The following is a 20,107-nucleotide window of genomic DNA, read 5'->3' on the forward strand; positions in this document are numbered from 1 at the left end:
TGCTCATAAGTAATTAAGCAATTGCCCTACCTCTTTCCTCCCCAGCCCCAAATATAATAGGCCACAAGTGAGAAGCTTACAGAAGACACAAAGGAAAACTCACAGTACAAGAGGCATGGATTGGCCATTGTGTTCATCACTGCTAAAATTTTATAAATATTAAGGAAGGATTTTCAGGCTAACAATGAGCCAATCCACACACATTAAGCATGTCAAAAGTCCACACCAATCATTGCAGTGCTGCAGGGAAAGTGAATTCCTTTCTGGAAAAGGGAATGCCAGAGTTTATTTGTTTGGGTTATTTGTAGAGATGAGAAAGATTGTCCAACGTTGAGTAAGAATGTCAATTTAATTGACATTGTATTTTAATCTGTTCCTTGCCAATGTTTGATGTAATCCTGGAAAGATTTTACTCCTCCATTTCTCAATCTATAAAAAAAAAGGAAGAAAAATAAAGTGTGGTTCTTATTAAGGGGTTAAGCATGATATCCTCTTTTTTTTTTCTCTCTCTCCCAAGTTACTGTCACTGAAGGAATCAGCACATGTTGCTTTCCTGTTACTGTGGTTGTGTGGAGCCATTGCTAAATTCTGGAATAATTGTAGTGACAACTGTGTTGTGGGGTCATGGACTTTTTAAATGTCAATGGTGGACCAAAAAAGTGACTGTTTTGTCTCTTGGATATCTGTAAATGAAAGTACAGATTGAAGGAAAATAAAAAAAAAGAGGAAAGAGAAAGAAAATAGAGCAAAGAAAGGAGAGAGAATAAGAAGGAAGAGAGATAAAAGCAAAAAGAGAATTTATGTTCTCTAAAGGATAAGACGGTGGTTGAGAAAAGCTGTTCCAATAGTCTGTTCTGGGTATGGATGTTGTGGTACTTATTGGTAACCCCCCTAGCACTAAGGACTTAGTGAGATGAGATGATTGACATTCCAGGCCTGTCTGCCGTACACAGCCAGTTTGAGACTAGGCCAAGCCACAATCGTGAGACCCTGTCTCAAAACATTAAACCGAAACAACAATCTCTGAAACAAACAAACATACCAACCATGGTAAAATTCCTTGGGAAGGGTTTGTCACACTCACTGTCCACCTGTGCACACATGGGGGCCCATCCGGGCCCAGGTTTCATGCTCTTTGCCTCTGAGTCTCCCCAGATTGAGTCACTGGCCTGTCACCAGCCTCTATAGCCTGCCTTTCAGCACCCACAGCTTTTGCTTACAAAGCCCCAGTGCATGCTACAAAAACCCCCGAGCTTGATGGGAAATCTGGAGGAACTGTAGGCCCCATGGTTATTGCCAAGTAGGTGGGAGTTTAGCGGGAAGATGGAAACTTCACAACAGAAACTAAAAACCCCGTGTCTGTAACAGTTCAAGAAAACCAAACACTGTGGGCCAGCACCACTGTTATTTTACTTCGTTTGCACTGTGTAACGAGGGGCTCAAACACTCTCGCTGACAGAATGCATGGTCTCAAATAGCAGCATGATGAAGGCCAAGTCACATAAGCTGATGCGGACACAATTAGGGGTCCCTACTGCCAGCAGCGTGTCAAGGCTGACACCTCCCCCCACCCTTGGAGACTCCCACTTTAAATTGCAGATGCTTTGGTACTGGGTTACATTTAATAGGTGGGATGGCCAGAGAGAAAATCAGAAACCACGGTCGATGCGCTGTTTATTTCTCAGTCATTTTGTGTTAAATTGCTGTGACTTGAATGTCAGCAGTGTTTGGGATGTGGTAGTGAAATAAAATCCATATCCAGTGTGCCAAGACAAATTTCAGAAAACCCCAAAACACAATTGTCTTGGTTTCTTGCTGGCCGCGTCTATGTACATACAAATAGTAGCTAATTTATTGCCCTCCAACCATTTGGTGGGCTGCTTGTCTTGCTGCACTCTGAGGGCTATGTAATGAACCCCAAACTACTTCCCTCAAAGCTAGGGATGTCAGGAATGAAGGGCCACTACACTTCTCAAGCACGTCACAATTCTACACCCGTCACTGGTGAACCGCAGGGAAGTGCAGTTATTTCTGAAGAGACATGGAAGGTTGTTCTGTTCATTCTGATGGTTTGGGCAAAACAGTCAGTAGATGCTATTGAGGCTGAGGCACTAGGCATAAAATGTATGGGGGTCCAAACAATCCTAGACAATACCAATATTAACAAAGTTTTTCTTACTGAGAAGAAGGCTCACAAAGTGAGCCTTCAGCTCTCTAATTCAAGAGCATCCTGGTAAGAGGCTGAGGACAATACTGGACCTTGTAGTGAAGTTTCTCAATGGGTATTGCAGGATCAAGCTGATCTGATTTGTAGTGGAGGACCCGCAGCATTGTATGCAACCATTCATCAGTGCAAGGGCTGGTATGTTGACCTGTGGTGATATTCCTGCTTTCCACCTAGGGGAGTCTCAGCATAGAAGACAGGCTTGCAATGAAAAGCTTTTGCTTGGAAGGCCAATCTTACCTAGACTTTAGCTAAAGGTTATTTTACTTACCTTATGCTTAATTTTCTTCATCTTCAGAATGGGATTTAAAAGATCTTCTTTGCCCAGAGGAAGGATATAATGCTATCGCAGAATGGGAAGGGCTTCTTGGAGTTGGATTCTTTTTATGATGGAGATGGTCAAATGGACATTTTTTTTTCTCCATCCCTAGTTACTTCATGACAGCAAGAAATTGGAAGGGAAGACAGGCCAAATACATTGTGGTCAAACCAGTGAACAGTGTGAGCAGGAGTTCTGACACTTAATGTGAAAACCCCCCACAAAAACTGGTAATGCTAGGTATGGTGACATCCACCTGTAATCCTGGTTACCTGGGAGGCAGACATTAGGAAGATCGTAGTTCAAGGCCAGCCTGGGAAAAAGCGTAAGACCCTATTTGAAAAACAAACCAAAAGTGAAATGATTGGAAACACGATTCAAGTGATAGAGTGTTTGCTTAGCTACTATGGATCCCCGAATTGAACCCCCAGTGCTGGGAGTGAGAGAGGAATCACCTGGTATTCACTGAGTAGGTCTAGGATATTAACAAGATGTTTCGGATGCAGGTGAAAATTATCCGACAGTGGGATTTAGAGAAGAAAAATAACTTTTGGAGAGCATAAAGTGAATATGATGTAGTGGCATGGCAGAGGTGGGAGCGAGCTACAAGGCCCCTAGTTCACATTACACCCAGGTCCAGGAAACCCCACTGCCTACTGGAGTTCTGGTTTTATTTTGCTAGTGCATGAACTCTTCCACTGAGGAAGGAGCTTACCACCTTGGAAGATAGTGAGGTCATTAATTAATTAATTTATTTTTATTCATTCATTCATTTATTTTTGTTCGTCGTGGGATTTGAACTCTGGGACCAGGTGCTGTCTCTGAGCTCTTCAGCTCAAGTCAAGCGCACTACCACTTGAGCCATAGTGCCACTTCCAGTTTTCTGGTGGTTTATTGGAGATGAGAGTCTCACGGACTTTCTGGCCCAGCTGACCTTGAACTGTGATCCTCCGATCTCAGCCTCCTGAGGAGCTAGGATTACAGGCGTGAGCTACCGGTGTCTGGCTCATTAATATATATATATATATATTTAACCGTAATAATATATATGTATATATATATATATATTTAACCGTATCCCAAGTTTCTAGAAATGTCCTTCTATATTGAGCCTCAACAGGGCTTTGTGCATCCACAGAAGGAAAGACCTTTCTAAGTCCTCTCTTCTCCGGGCTCAGCATTACCTGTGCCTCTCCCAGAAAGGAGTAGAATCACTTGAGTAAGCTTAGAAGAGCCCATCTCTGTCCAATCAGCCAGGGTGCAAGGGGCCCTACCCTAAGCAGTCTTCTGTCTGGCTTTTTGTGTTGTTTTGTATGGGTCATACGTGATTGAAAACTTTAGCTTCACCTTTGTTTTGCTGTGTTTCTTGGTGGCTTTCTTTTCTTTTAGCCTGTATTATAGCAGTTCTCTAATCTTAGAGTACCTAGACTTTCCCCATGAGTTGGCCGAACACTCAACGCGTCCCCATCATTGTTCATTGAGAACACTCACATAAAGACCCAGGTGTCACTCAAGCCTCTCACTGGAAGACTAGCTTGGATCTGAAGTTCAAGTGGATGGTGACTATCTCAGGCAGGATGCACTATTTCCTCCAGCTCCTAAAAACCTTTGCATACCCACACTTTCCATGGTTCACCTTGGCCGGTTGACCTTTCTGGGTTTTTGTAAATTCTACAAGGATTATAAGACCAGTAACAGGTTTCCATTGGGAAAATCTAGTCAGTGCTCACTCCAAGAAAGTGACTGTCACACACTAAAATTCCTTTCTTCTTATTCCCTGGCTCTCCCAATCTGTTTGTTATTATCAACTAATATTGGTTCATCAGCAAGGTGTCAGTAAGCATCTTGTATCTCAGTGGTTCTCAGGGAGGATGGGTGTCAACACCATCTGCATGATTCACATCCCAAGCCAATGCTGTGATTCTAAAACTTCAATTGAGGAACCACTGCTTTAGCCAATGTACCAGATATGGAGATCATAGACCCGAACATTGCAGTCAGCTCAACAGAGAGCATGCAGTAGATACGTGACTGATGCCCAGCCCGGCCTAGGGGCTGAGTTATCAACATCCTGGGCATATTGCTTCCATGACTACCTTTTCTGTTGGGGTGCATGCCAGTGAAGTTAAAAGACCTATCTTCGATTTAGGGTTTGTTTTTGTTTTGAGCTTTTTCATTTAAAAGATGTCCTCACAGGAGCCCTGCGGTGGGAGGTGGAATGGCTTCATCTGGAGCTATTTGGGGGGTGGTGGTGGTGGAATTGTCTTGCCTTTCTGATGGTCAGCACTTTCAGTACAAGTGGGAGGTGGTGGCCAGCCTGCAAGAGCTTCGGTGACTAATTTGTTTCCACGCAGCAGAGAGGAACTGGAGCACACAGCTTTTCATTCACTGCCCCAGGACACTCAGCTGCTTCTGTTCATCCTCTGCTCCTCTAATGAAGTCTGTCAGGCAGCAGAAGCACTTTCTCTCCCAGGGCACGCATGAGGGCCCAGTGGCCACTTGGCATCTTTGCTGCACTGTGGGAATGGCGACAGGGAGGAACCCAAGTGGAAATTTGTGCTGGGCTCAGGGCTCCGACTTGCCCCTCTGTTTCTTCATGCAGTCCTGATGGCATCATTGACTGTGTATTTACCTCATTATATAGACGAAGGAAGAAGTTCTGGGGAACCACAGAATGTCCTTGTTGTCACTCAGCCAAGCTCTGGTTGGTTTAGAGTTAGAAGGGAGATGGCCTTAAAGGTCTTTAGCTGCACATACTGGGATCTGTGTATCATCATCATTGTAGCCAGGCTCCGTGCAGGATTCACAGCATCTTTCTTTGAAATGGAAATAGTGGGAAAGATTCTTGTTCAAAACTCAATAATATAGGGCTGTTGAAGATTCTGGAATACATGTACAACTTTTTGTTTGTTTTCATGTCTTTCTGATCTATCCCTCTATCCCTCTTCCCCCTCCGTATCTGGTGTGTGCTGGTCTGTGTGTGTGTGTGTGTGTGTGTGTGTGTGTGTGTGTTAATGGGCTATTTGAAATTCTTTTCCTTTGGGTACAAGAATACCCCCAGACTGAAAGAGACTCTCAGAGGCATTTAAGGACCCTGTTGTACAGCTGAGAATGTATAGCCCACCAGCTGCTGGGTGACCCGGACACCAGCCAGTAGATGCATACCTTCTAGAACCAGGCATGTCTCTTCTCATACAGCCACTGCTCCAGCCTATATGATTGCATACTGTGCAATGAGATGTGCTTGATCCATTATTGGAAGTCTACCAAGTCATCCCCACTGAATACACTGTGTCACTGCCAGCTTTTGGTTGAAACAGCTAGCCGCCACCATGTCCTGCCCTGACATGTCACGAGTTATATGCCTATCCCTAGTTCTTGAGGATGGTCATGGTCACTAGGTGTTTGAACCAGGAAAGACTGCATGAGATGAGGAACGCTCAAGGGTAAGGGATAGCAGGCAAAGACTTATGGGGAGGCGGATTAGCACAAGAGCTGCGTTTTCAGCCTTCCTCTCTGGTAGACCTTATGAAGCATGAATTAGAAGAGAAAATTATTAAAGATTTCAAGAGGGTGATCACAGAGTATTACAAACTAAAAAATGAGGCTTTGATGAGCATGGGGACTCTTTTTTTTGCACCTGCTCTGGGCCTATGACTGCCAACCCAGCTTTGTTGTACATGAGACCCAAAGAACAGTCGGCAAAGTTCTCTGAGCTCAAGGGACTTACAAAGGGAAGAGAAAATGTATAAGTAAATCAATAGTTTGGAACAGATTCAGATCAACATATAATGTTCATACAGTTGTATATGATTCAATACTCTATTGCAGTTCTCTGTACACTGTTATTTTGGAAATCAATAAGAAGTTAGAATCCCTCCTCCCTCTCCCCACTCCATTTCTCCAAATTTGATTTAGCAGGGGTATGAAGCCAGAAATTGAGATGTGGAGGACACCACTCACTTACTGACACATGGAATCTCTCTGTGTAAGATTTTCCCTGAGAGGGAAAGCATGGGGCAGGAGCAGAGCTGGCCAGCTGGTTGAGAAGGGTGGAAGGAAAATCAATTTGATCGAACTGAAAAAAGTGGGTCAGAAATTGAGAGGAAGGAGAGGGCCAGGATACGAGTGTGGGTAAGTTGGCCAAGGTCAGGCACAAATACCTGACCACCTGGCACTGGAGTAGGAACTGGGATTGGAATTACAGAAAACTTCAGAGAAAACTCCCATTCTGAATGAAGGGGGTGGGGTGGGGAATGAGTTCTTGGAGGAAGCAGAGGAAAAAAGCTCCATCCCTCCAAGACTGAAGCGGGTGGATCAGGGCTGTGCAAACCATCAAACACCTACCCTGCTACTCTGGCGCCCAGAGCTGAGAGAGTGAGCCAATAGCCTATCCTGGCTGCTTGCGGATGGGCTCCTTTCAGCTTCTTGCACCATGTCTCCCAAGGCACTGAAGGGTGAATTGCCAGAGCAATTCATAGCAATGTTTCTCCCCTCCCAGTTGGGAAGACGTGTGGCAGGTTGCTCAAGCCCATCATCCAGGCTGGGGGGGGGGGTGGAGGGGGCGTGGCTTGTGACCCATAGCAGATGACAGCAGGGGACAGCTGGGACTGGCCTTTGAAAATAGTAAGTTGTTCAGTCAGCAGGTTCTGTTGTGCTTTTGATGTGGTGCTTTCTCCAGGCTCGGTCACTTCCCTGGGGTGATGGGACCAGCCAGAGTCAGTGGTCAGGGCTGTTCCACAGCACGCTGTCCTGCTTCTATTTATGAACCAAGAACCCAAATGCAGATTTGTTTTGATCAGACAGTTACAATATAAACCTCCTAAATAGTTCTGAAGAGACAGTGCGACGCAACACTGTTTGCCATGTAGAGGAACAGAGCAGAACAATGACTTAACTATTAAGCTACTCTTGTAAATATTTGCACATGCCCCTCCAGAGCTCAAAAGCCTATGACAGGATCATTGGACCATTTGCTTAGAAGAAGAAGAAACAAAATTGACCCCATGGCCTAAGGCAGCCGTAAAAAGGAAGAGTGTATGGGCAGAAAACCAGAGAGGGGCAAAAAAAATTCGTTCACAGTTTAATAAACACCAAAGAGAATAAAAATAAATCTCCAGAGCACTTATTTACTAATTTGATGGAAGGATACAGTTGAGGCAGGTGGGTGTGAAAAAGGGGTGTCTGCGAAAGCAGAACAGACCATGGGGCCTCCATGAAAGAAATGGGGGTGCTTGAATGAGTTGTTTACTGTTGCTGATGACAGGAAATACATTAAAGTAGCCTTGCTCTTCCCAGGATGCTTTCTCTCCCTCCCCCGCTCCCCCCCCTCCCGAACAAAGGATGTTAGAAGCGTCTGCTTCTACTGTCTAATGGGGAAGATAAATGAAGATGAATGGAGCCACTCTGCCCGTGGAAAGTTCTGGCTAAAAAAGTACCCAAAGCCAGAGAACCTGGCTCCAGTCCTGCTTAGACCACTCTGGGCACCTGGGTTGGTTTTAGATGCACAGGGTTAGGAGGGAACAGCTTTTCTAATCACTGGGATGGACATATTCCAAAGGAGAAAAAGATGCTTCCTCTCAAACTGCTGTGCTAAGGGACTTTATAAACCTTCACGTTGGTACTGACGTTTAACGGCCTGATAGCTTCCCACCAGCGATTCCAAGGATTGAGAGGCAGTGGGTCATCATGGGGTCATCACTGGAGGGGCATGAATACTATTCTTTTTCTCCAGAATCTGGATGCTTTAGATTGGGGAGGGGGCTTGTGGTTTGTTGGTAGATTTCTGAAACGTAACGGCTCACCAGCTACAAAGTCATCAACTATAACACAGCTGTTTTATGAAACCAGCATGGAGCACACCATGAGTTGGAATTCACAGCTTTTTATGAGCCTGGATTTGGAGTCTCAAGTCTATGGGAAAAGGATGGAAGAAAGTCTACACAAAGGAAAAATAAAAATGCAGAGCTCTTTAGATGAGGAAAAGTCCACATGTTTCTAGCTGCCGCTGCTGCTCTTCCTTCTCTTCCTTCTCCTCCTATTTCTTTCCTTCCTCTTTGCCTCTTCTTCTATTCTTAGTGTAATTGTCAGGCCATGAATTTCCTAAGAAATCATGAAAGATATTTATTTCGAGTTTAAGATCAGCAAGATTGCTTATTTAATAAGAAGTTTGCCTTGCCCATAGCTGAATACCCGAGTCTTTCAAGATTCCCATTAATGACCAACTACACAAACAGTAGATATTTCGTGAACTCTTATATAGAGTCTTGTCCTGAATGTGTGTGTGTGTGTGTGTGTGTGTGTGTGTGTGTGTGTGTGTGTGTTGGTGTCTGGGAGAGGAATCAGGGAGAATTAGAAAACAGTTTCAAGATGCTTAAATGTGCATAGGAGAGAACACAATAAACAAGCCGAGTACAAAAGCAATACAAACATTTGTAGAGAAACAAACAACTGAATGATTACGTGTAATGAAGCATAATAGAACAAAAGTTAGAAAGATATGGAGCCACCAGATTAGATGGAATTTTCTGGAATGGGGAAGGTAAATTTGCAGGAGATGTGGAAGAAGACTTGTACAAGTATATTTGTAGTAGAAGGGGCTGTCCAGTGTTGGTGCACCAGAGGTGGATGTTAGATATAAAATATAAAAGCAGAAGGATAGGATTAACCTGCCTTTGTCTTGGGGTAGACTTTGGATATCCCTCACTTGAATATTCAAGGGTAATTTCAGATTGCTAGAAAATAAATGCAAAACTAAGCATCCCATGAACTTGAAGTTGTCTTGAACTCTGTCTTTGACATCAGTTTGTAACTGAAGTAATTTGTGTTGACTCTATTAGTTAGGATTGCATCCTACCAGCAGACATTATCCTGAATGACAGATGTTTAGCCAAGAGCCCTGGCTCATGCCTATAATCTTAGCTACTCAGAATGTTGAGATCTATGGATCAAGGTTTAAAGCCAACTGGGGCAGGAAAGTCCATGATTCTTATCTTCAATTAACCAGCAAAAAGCTGGACATGAAGTTGTGATTCAAGTGGTAGAGCACAAGCCTTGAGAAATAAAGCTAAGGGACATTTCCCTGCCTTGAGTTCAAGTCCCAGTACTTGCATGGAGGGGGAAGGAGGAAGAGAAAGAGAGACAGAGAAAGAGAGTTTTAACACTGGATCTAATAGAGCCAGTTTATCCAGATTTCCTAGCTCTCACTTGGTCATATGCATTGTGTGTGAAAACCCCAAACTATTGAAGCCAGAAAAGATACAAAAAGGTGCCCAAATAAAAATAGAGTATTTAGATAACCAAATTTTCAAGGGAAAAAAGAAAAAACCCTGGTGAATTGCTTGCCATTTGGAGCTATTTTCTTGGCACATCTGATTAGTGTATGCAAGCTTGACAGCTTTCTGCAGGCATCAACTGTCATGAACTTGTTCCAGTTTCTACCCATCTAGGATTTTCTACACCCTCTGTCAACCTTCAAAGGACAGGGTTAACTGCTTGCCCTCAAATGTAGTTACAAGTGGTTTGTTAATCTCTGTTAATCTGCTACTCCTGTGACTAAATGCACATGTTTGTGTTAGCTCATTCTTTTTTTTCCCCCCTTGGTTAAATTGTTAATGGTATTAAATTGACCATTGGAAATGAAATCATTCTGTAGATATTTCCCTTCTGATTTTTTCAGGATGCTTTCCTGCTGTGATCTTTTCTTTTGGGGGGGGGAGGTTATACTGTGGATTTTTATCCTTTTCAACCATTGCCCTAACCTTTTACAGATGCCATCCCGCCCACTTTCTACAGACCCTACTTCAGAATTGTCCGTTTTGACGTCTCAACGATGGAGAAAAACGCTTCCAATTTGGTGAAAGCAGAGTTCAGAGTCTTTCGTTTGCAGAATCCCAAAGCCAGAGTGCCTGAACAACGGATTGAACTGTATCAGGTAACTTTTGTTGGGGCTGTTCTGAGGGGTCGTCAGCTAGATGACTTTGTGCTGTTGTAGATGCTCTTAGCTGAAAGAAACTATTGTGTGCATCCACAGTCATGCTGTGGGCCCTCATTTATTACTTACAGTAGTAGCTTGTCCTTGATTTCTCACAAAGGGAGAGCTTAGAACAAAATATTGAAACTGTGTGTATATTCTCTTCTGTGACATGGATGGCTGGAGAACCCACAGTTGGAGAGCATTTGTTCAGAAGTGAAACTCTTCATCTGCTAAGACATACACTGTAGGCCAGATTCCACCAATAGAAGTCATCTGACCCATTTCTCCTCCATCCTCATCTCTTTCCTTTGTTCCTCTCTTCCTTCTTATTTCTTCTGCCTCCCTGGCCTTTGAAAGTTTTTTCCTCCCTTTTTCTTGCTTCCTCCTATCTCTTCACTAATTTTTTCCTCCTTCCTTTTCTGTTCAGACACCCTCTGTTCCATCTAATCCATCTTCTCCCCACACACTTTCTGTCCTCTATGAAGGCAGCAGCCCTGACCTCTCCCCTCTCTCATCTACCCAGTAGTTTCTGAACATTTCACATGCATTCTTCAAAGCTTATTACTCAAGTGGAATCTTTAAGATAGCAGCTTCAGTATCCCCTAGAAGCTATGTGAGATACAGAATCTCAGCTTCCATACCAGACCCACAGAATCAGAATCTACATTTTAAAGAGCTCTCCAGGCAGCTCTTGAGCACACTGAAATACTGTTCAAAAGCCCTGACTCTGGGGAGGTAGGCAGATATGAAAACACACAACTAGATACCTTATAATGTCTTGTGAACACTATGTTGGTAGAAGGGCAGAGCTGGAGAGATGGTACCAGGGAAATGATATTTGGGTGAGACTTATAGAAATATCTTTACATATATTAAGGCAGGATGTAGGGGTCACTATTGGCAGAAGAAGCAGCTTTGTGATGACAGATTCTTTTTTCATACTTTTGGAGATAAAACCCAGAGCCTTGTATACGCTAGGCAAACACTGTATCCCTGTGTTCCAGTGTCTTATGGATGTCAATGGTGGATTTACTGAGAGTATCAGTGACTTGGAGCTCACTGCCAAAAGATAAGAAGAGATCAGAAGAAGGCAGATCTTCCAGGGAGGACATGAGAGGGACACTAAAGAGGACTTAGACTTCTGGGAACCTGATGTTGATGTTCATGTGTGACAATATGGTTGAAAAGCAGATGTACTTTGAAATAAGAAAAGGATTGATACCCATATGCTCTAGTTGCTCTGGATTATAATTATTTGGAAATTTGAATTAATAGGGTGAAAATTCTCCTTATATTTATGAAAATGGGCAATTTTATCACATAAATGAATTTTGTGTAGGGGACTTTGAGAATACATGTCAGGTTTTTAACTAGTCAACATGTATAGAGATGAAAATTAATTTCTCTGTATATGAGTCCTTTAGAACCTCTGCTTGGAAAGCTTTCACTCTTAATCCATCTTCTTAGGCTAATGTAAAGCCAGTATGACAGGAAAACAAGTTCACCCAGGATAAAAATCTGTTGGGAAGATGCAGCCAAAGGTGCAAGACTATGCTTTTAGTTTGTTGTCACTGCACCTGGAAATCCCAAAGGAGAGCACTGAGCAGAAAAGGAGACTCAACCTCTTTTTTAGAAAACTATTTTGTTGTCATTATTAGAAGGGTTATCGTTTCATAAGTCAGGTAATGAGCACATTTCTTTTTGGACAACGTCACCTCTTCCTTCACTTTCTCCTAGTTTCTCTTCCCCCTTCCCTGCCCACAAGTTGCACAGTTCATTTTTCCTCTAGTGTCTACTGAGGACCATGCCTGAATTAGTTCATCCTTGAGGAGAGTCTACCTCTTAATTTACTCACTACTTTTTAACACTGCCAAAGTAGGGACCAAGCTCCTAATTCACAATAAACCCTTAGGTGACACATTCAAACTGTGTCAACATAATAGCAACAGTTAAGAGAATTTGGGGGTCATCTGTCCCTTTGGCTCCTTGAATGGGCAAAAACATAAATCTGAGGGTTTTGAGCCATCTGCCTGACTCAAAGAGAATCCTTTGAGCCCAGTGATACTTATTCCAGGGATATCTGGGTAGATTAGACAGAGAAAGGAATGGGTATGGCTAAATGGTGTACACAGTGTTGTGTGGGAGCTGCCTCCATTGTGCTTGGTTAAATAATGTCACACATTGGGACTTGGGTGTGTCATTCCTGCATCCACCCTTTATGAACCAAGCTTGCATTAGTAATTCCTGACTTCCTGTATGTGTGTGTGTGTGTGTGTGTGTGTGTGTGTGTGTGTGTGTGTGTTGTGAGTGAAATGAATTCAGGGGAGAGTGGCTGTCCAACAAGGTTAATTCCCTTTCTTCCACCTCTTAGATTTGAATTTTTATCTTGGACACATCTAAGGGGAAGAGCATTCCACTAAGTTCTCTGTGAAAGTCAGTTCAGTTACCATGTTTTTTTTTTTTTTTGACAAACTTGTTAATTCCAGAATAACAGCATGTAAAAATAATACTCTGGGGAAGCAGGACAATGTATTAGGTTTATCTATCATAAAGCATCAGAGGAAAAAAATCCACCAAATTTGTCACCTTTTATAGGGGGTTTTAATGAGAAACCACTAATATTGGTTGTCAGCTTAATAGATTGTGGGTCTTTGTCAACCAGGGGAAGATGAATGGATTGAGGTGAAATATGTGTAGTGGATTGAAAAGGAACCTACATTTCTTGACCATGTCTGTCAAAGACCTTGTCTGGGTCATTTTTATAGAGAATGAGGGCCAAACAATAGTTTAGCAAGGGAAGTTCTTTGCTGCATGGTGCCTTATCAAAGCTTGACTGAGGAGAGTCCAATAAAACACAGCTGTCATCCTGCTTTCTCTGACTCCTTTCTTGGATTTTAATGATTTCTGAACTCTACTTTAAAAAGTAACTAGTTGGTCAAATGTGATGATATCTTGTATACAGACCAGATCAGTTTGCAAATATATAAAATGGTGGCTAAATCCTGATCTCATTTATATGCATTTATTTGTTTAGTTATTTAATTTGCTTCAAACATGTATATTATTCTGTTTTCTGATTTGAAGGTCAAAGAGTGAATTGTTGTTTCTGAAGCTAAATAAGTAAACAATCATTTCGAAGAGTGGATCATTCACTCTTTATAGAACTCCTGTATAGGAATTCTGTATGTTTCACATCTGGAAAAGATTCTGAAACGAATATCTTAAGTTATTCTGGTGCAGGTTTAAGGTAAATAGCCTAGACCTACTTTCTAAAAGATCCAAGTGTCTTAAGACTAAAAAGTAAGGTAATTATCATTGCAGGAAATACAGCACGAGTGGAGTTAATGATATTGACTCTCTCTCTCTCTTTCTCTGTCCCATACACATACAGTTCAGCTTTCATTTCTTCTATTGCCCAAAGGGGTGTGAAATATAAAGAGGTCAGCCAAAAAAGCTGTCTGTTAAATTAGACTTGCAAAAAGCATGCTACTGGATAAAAAAAATGAAGAAGAAGTTATGCTGTGCTCTGGTTGAAAATAATTCTGTGAACTACAATCCCTTTCATACTGACCCAGCCTGGGAGCCATGGTGGACACACACACAGCACAACAACCAGCAACCACTTCACAAAGACATCCATGAGGTGTGAGGAACACTTGGTTTGCAAAGACTATTGATATCTATCTGAGTTTTTTTTTCCAAACTGGTCAAATGGCATGCTTGCCTCATAAGGAAATTTACTTATTTGCACAAAGTTGTGATATCACCAGAGTCTACTTATTAATGTGAGCAGAGGAGGCCATAAAAGTAGTGTGACGTGGCTGTGGTGAAAGAAAGTTTAATGATTGTATAATAATAATAGCTAATTACTGCTAACAAACACAGTGCTTACTGTGTAGTAGGAACTGTGGTAAGTGCTTTCTTCACCTATATGAAGAGTTACTTAATCTTTACTATGTGGTGGCTGCTACTTTTACCTTATTAGACAAATGAGTACTCTGGGGCCCTGTGAAGTTCGATAACTTACCCAGACCATGCAGCTAGGGAAGAGCAGAGTCAGGACTGCAAGCTAGGCAGTCTGCTGCCCCTCCACTCCCAGGCCCCACCCTAGGAATGCTCTTGGCTCCTTTACCACAGAGTTGGATCTATGTAGGTTCAAAATTTTGCTTTAGCCCCTTTTCAGAGTCTGAGGGCCTCCTCTTACTGAGGCTCTTTGCACATCAGTAAAATGCAGATAGAAGCACCTTCTTAGCACAGATTTTATAAGGCATGGAGTGAGTGCCTGCGAACTCCTACCCCAGAATCTCCCCTCACCCCTCAGAGGTTATATTCTTGTTATTCTTTCCATTTCCAAGGCATTGAGTTTGAACTCTTGTAAGAAATAAGTCTATTCAATTTACAAATTGGCTCAAAATCTGTTACCATAAAAGTTCCTCCTTGGCCCTACTGTCTCAGGGTCCAGGTTCATGGTTGCTCTTCCAAGAGTTTATTATGGGGCCTCCTAAAGGTGATTTCCGCTCTCACTCAGTGTGGAGGTCTCAGTTTCTAGCCAGCATCTCAGAGTAGAAACTTCGCAGACAGTCAGCCCCTCAGTTTGCTCTCTGTCTTCTTTCATTTCGTAGCTTTTAGTCCTAAGAAATCATGGTCTGCAGCTAAACTTTGTCCTGTAAAGTTTTGCCCAATGAGTTTTCCTCTGAGGACCACATATTATTATTAAAATGTGCCACGTGGGATGCAGGAGTGGGTGCAAGAATGAACTTTGCACTTCCCTTCAAGTGATTCCACAGCTATTCCATGGAGGTTTCCATCATGCCTTGTTGGAGGAGGCCTGACCCATCTCCTGTTGGCAATGGAGCAGAGTCCAATTATGGGGCACAACCATCATCGTCCTGCTCTATTTGCTTTACCCAGTCTTCTATGAACAACTATAGCAGGTTAGGCCCCTCCCACCATGGTGGCTTCTCTTTTGGAAGAATTACTGCAGTGATGTCTTTACTTCTTCCCCTAACCCCTCCGTTCTGCTATATTTTACCACAGAAGGAGGTGGGATAGTGGAAGAACTTTTAATAAGAATGTCTTTCTTCCCATGTTGTCAATTTTCCATATGCAACTCTTCCTTTACTAGAGCAAAACGTGTTCCATATTTTTCTGGGGACAGTGTGTATTTTTTGCTGGGGGAGAGAGAATATATATGTTTTTGATACAAATGATACGCAGACACTGCTGTAGAACCGCATTTCAGAGTTCTTTGGGAATTCGTTCACCAGTGACAAAACCTGAATCTTTGAACAGTCGTATTGATTAGTTTTGGAAAAGTGCCAAAGTTCTAATCAAGTGTTTCAGATAACCAAGCTGATATGTTCTCAGTTTTTATTAGTTATCTATCAGAAGTGGGCCATTTCCCACCTCTTTGCTGCTCCTTCTCACGCTCACGCAGCTCTTGTCCTTTCCCTGGGCTGTTTATTGCCTGGCCTTCTGTGGGTCTCTCTGTTTCCTTCAGACACTTGCATCACAGCAGTCAGAGCAGCTACTGGTAAGACATTGGTCAAAATCCCCTGCTTGCCTAACTGTGCAATCGATCACTAGAAATTGCTCCTGCTGTCTAGGTGTAACTTTGTACCATCTACCAGCTTCTCTTCTTTCCCTTTTCCTCCCTTCCCTCTCCAGCCTCTGGCTACCATTATTCTACCCTCCACTCCCATGAGATCCATAGTTGTATATTTTTTAAGTATCAGGAAGAGAAGACTTTCCATGTTCTCAACACAAAGAAATGGTAAATCCTCAAGGGGATGAACACACCCTCTTGATTACTACACAATGGACAAGTGTAGGAAAACATCTCACTGTACCTACTCCATGGACATTCTTTAAAATAACATAAAAAATTAAAAAGTCTGTCTTCAAAGTCCTACAATGGTTTCTGATTTCATAGGCTCAGCAACTGTCCTTACTGTGTGTGATGAAGTTGTCTCTAACCTGTTCCTCATCCAACATCCCTGGCCATCACTTCTTTCACTCATGTGGATCACTTCTATTATTTCTTGAGCCCTGTACACTCCTTCCTGCTAAGACTGAGGGCTATGGTGCCTACCCAGCATGCTATTCCCTGACTATACATGAGGCTGGCTCTTTTTAGACCTTGACATCTTTCCTCAAATGCCTCTTGCTTTGGGGGGAGGGGAGATTTTCCTGGCTACCCTGTCAAACATCTTCCCTAAATGGTCCACTCTATAGTACTGCCCTGAATGCACGCAAGCACGAGCTGCCCTTCATCTCCGGTTCCTTCCTGATGTTTGTGGTGTCCCTTACTTTTCTAAAGATAAATTCTTAGAGCCCTGCCTACTCCATAGGAGTTTAGCAGTACCTTTTGGGTGAACTGAAGAAAAATTTCAAACTAAGATTCAAGTACCAGAGATGTTGTCAAAGTAAATACATAACTTCAGAAAGAGATTTTTTTTGCCAGTCCTGGGGCTTGAACTCAGGGCTTGAGCACTGTCCCTGGCCTTCTTTGTGCTCAAGGCTTGAGCCAAAGCACTGCTTCCAGCTTTTTCTGAGTGGTTTATTGGAGATAAGAGTCCCTAGACTTTTCTGCCCAGGCTGGCTTTGTACTGTGATCCTCAGATCTCGCCTATCTGAGTAGCTAGGATTACAGATGTGAGCCACCAGTGGCTGACAGAAAATATAAAAGTAGTTTATTTAGATTTGGGGACTTTCTTATACTTGTTTTAAAGATATCTCTCTAAATATGGAAAATAAAATGTACATACCTACTCATTTTCTGTTATTTACTTAGGGATAATTTTGGTGGTATAGATAACATCAAATGTAAGTTCAATAAAAGGAAGTTATGTAATAACTGATATTCTTGGGCACTTGCTATGGTTTGTCACTTAAAGTTCCTGTGTTGGAGAGGTGACAGATTGTAAAAGGTAAGCCTCAGAAGAGGTAGTTACGTCCTTGGTGGTGCCACCTTGTAAAATAATTGCTTCCTATGTTGTGGGAGCAAGTTTGGTCTTTCAGGACTGAGCAAGCTTCCCTGAGAGTAGATTGCTTTAAAGCAATCCACCCCACATACTCTTCTATTCACCTGTTTGCCGCTCTTCAACACGTTACCACCATGTGATAGCATTTGTCATGTTGTGATATAGCTAGAAGTCCCTCACCAGACTCCAGACAAGTGTGATGACCAGACCTTCCACTTTCTGCTTCCAAAAGCATCAGCCGACCTAACCTCTTTCCTTTAAAAAGCCTCAAGTACTTTGATATAGCAACACAAAACAGAGTAAAACAAAGATCTATCTCTTTCTAGCAAATAAAACAGGCTATCCACTTATTTACTTAGAATCATTGTTGTATAGTTATACCCCCTACATTAAAATATTTAACTGAATACAAGTTGGGAATTAAATTATTGTACAGGCCATGCATCTTATAGGTGTCAGGAAATAGGAAAAAAGTGTTGGAATTGTGTTCCCCAAATACCTGTGTGTTAGTGTCGTTAGAATGGAATTGAAGGGGGGAAGTCATCTAAGAAAATCAGAAGACACAGCTACGTAGAGAGAACACAGGCTAGCTGCCAAGGCTCTGTCCCTCTGTGGACAGCAAACAGCGGAATAATTGTGAGAATCTGCAGCACTAGGCTGTAGGCTGTCCTTAAGGACTGAGGGACTTCCTCCAAGAAAGGGTTATTATGGTATTGACTTCATTTCCCTTCAGACTTCACCATCATCTGTGCACCGCATGATCTCTTTTCCTGCCGGCTCTGGTGTGACTCCATTCGGTTCAGGTCTCTGCTATGCAGTTCCCACACGAGGCTCCGTCTCACGAGCTCAGTGGAGCTGCAGCATCTGCACCCCTCTTCTTGCACAAAGGAGTCCTTCATCCCTTAGACCTGCAGGAATGAATTTACTTGTTTATGCACATGTACAGTCAGCACAAAGGCCCATCTGTAGAGAATGAAACAGAGATGGGGTAACAATAGAGAATTATAAGGTGTTTTCATCGGAGAGGAGAGCCTTGGTGCTGTGTGTGTGTGTGTGTGTGTGTGTGTGTGTGGTGTGTGTGGTGTGTGTGTGTGTGTGTGTGTGTGTGTGTGACTTGAAGGCATATCTCCTGACATTTCCATAAAGGTCATAAAAGATCTATGCATTCCCTACTCTGTCTTTACATATGGATGTGTGTTACACAGGGGCTTATCTGTGGGAATGTCTTTGAACTGTAAGGAGAGTTAATAAAGTAGCACAGTAATGCAGCTATCTGTGTTTTCCCTTGCTGCTTTCTTCTGAAACTGATGTGTGTTCCATGGAAGCCAGCTGTGCTGGTACCCACTGCTCTCAGAAGCAAGCAATGACAGGTCCTGACATGGCAATTACAAGACACAGTAATGGCAGGTGACGGATGAGCACGGGTCTGCTGAGCCACTTCAGGATAATAACACAGTGAGGTGGTGTGTTAGGCAGCCCCAAAGTGGTCTATTGTGCTCAAGGAAAGGAGAGCTGAACAGGAGAGAGAGAGAGAGAGAGAGAGAGAGAGAGAGAGAGAGAGAGCTACCTACAACTGTGCCTTTGTAGGAAAAAGCTCACCTCACATGGTTCTGAGTTTCTAGAAAGACCCACTTGTTGTTACCTGGAAATTCTCTTGTTCTTTTCTTCCTGATAAAATGTAATAAGTAGAAAGGATAAAACACAGTATAAAATTGCCTTCACTGAAGATTTGGAAGGCTGAGTGCTGATGGCTCAGGCTTGTATTATTTGCTAATTTGGGAGGCTGACTATGGGAGAATTGCAAATTGGATACCCATCCAGACAAAGACAGATTGCAAGATCTCAGGGTGCAGTGGTGCACTATTGTCATCCTAAACTACACTGGAGGCCGAGATTGTGAGGATTATGGTTCCAAGTGAGCTTGGGCAGAAAAGTCTGTGAGATTCCACCTCCACAGAATAAACTAGGTGTGGTGTAATAGAAGCAGCTAGGATGGTGGCATTCACCTGCCATTCTAGCTACAGATGGGGAGCCTAAAATAGGCAGATTTGGGTCAAAACACCTGCCCAGGCAGGAAGCAAGAGACTTACTTAAAAATCACTAGCAAAAATCAGTGCTGGAGCATGGTTCCGCAGTAGAGTACCTGCCTAGCAAGTGAGAATCCTTGAATTTAAAGCCCAGTGCCACTAAAAATATTGGCAGTTGATCTTGATAATCTCTGGTGGGTGTGCTAGTATGCACATAATTCTAAGAAGTTTTGTTTTGTTTTTAATTTGTCAAAGATGTTTGAATGGGTTGTTCAGGGGCTTATTTGTCTGTTGGTGAAATGTGTGCTTCTGGTAGAATTTGTTAGTCCAGGAGAATTTTACCAGGCAAGAGTGACAAGCAAGAGTTAGAAAGAACATTCTTTGCCCTAAAGGATTTCATAGTCAGATTGAACATGGAAGAGTTTCTGAATACTCGCTGTTAGAGTTGACTCCTGTCCTCCAAGCTTTGTTGGAGGTTTAATCCTCTGAAAATGGAGTCACCATACATGTAATTAGTGAAGTGGACATCATCCTGTGCAAGGTAGGTCCTTGAAGGTATGCTTACCAAGAGACACACGT

The 20,107-nt window shown here is 42.8% G+C and overlaps 1 protein-coding gene across 2 annotated transcripts in view; it reads left to right on the forward strand.

Annotated features, from left to right (window-relative positions):
* The window catches only part of Tgfb2 (transforming growth factor, beta 2), an 83,557-nt gene that overhangs the window by 40,626 nt on the left and 22,824 nt on the right, over positions 1-20,107 (forward strand). For both annotated transcript variants that reach the window (XM_013015079.1, XM_013015080.1), the window contains one exon: positions 10,313-10,476. In XM_013015079.1, the coding sequence (XP_012870533.1) occupies positions 10,313-10,476 (164 nt within the window). The remainder of the gene's footprint in view (positions 1-10,312; positions 10,477-20,107) is intronic.

This window comes from Dipodomys ordii, unplaced genomic scaffold (genome assembly GCF_000151885.1).
Source record: "Dipodomys ordii isolate 6190 unplaced genomic scaffold, Dord_2.0 Scaffold26, whole genome shotgun sequence".
In the NCBI taxonomy this organism is placed as follows: domain Eukaryota; kingdom Metazoa; phylum Chordata; class Mammalia; order Rodentia; family Heteromyidae; genus Dipodomys; species Dipodomys ordii.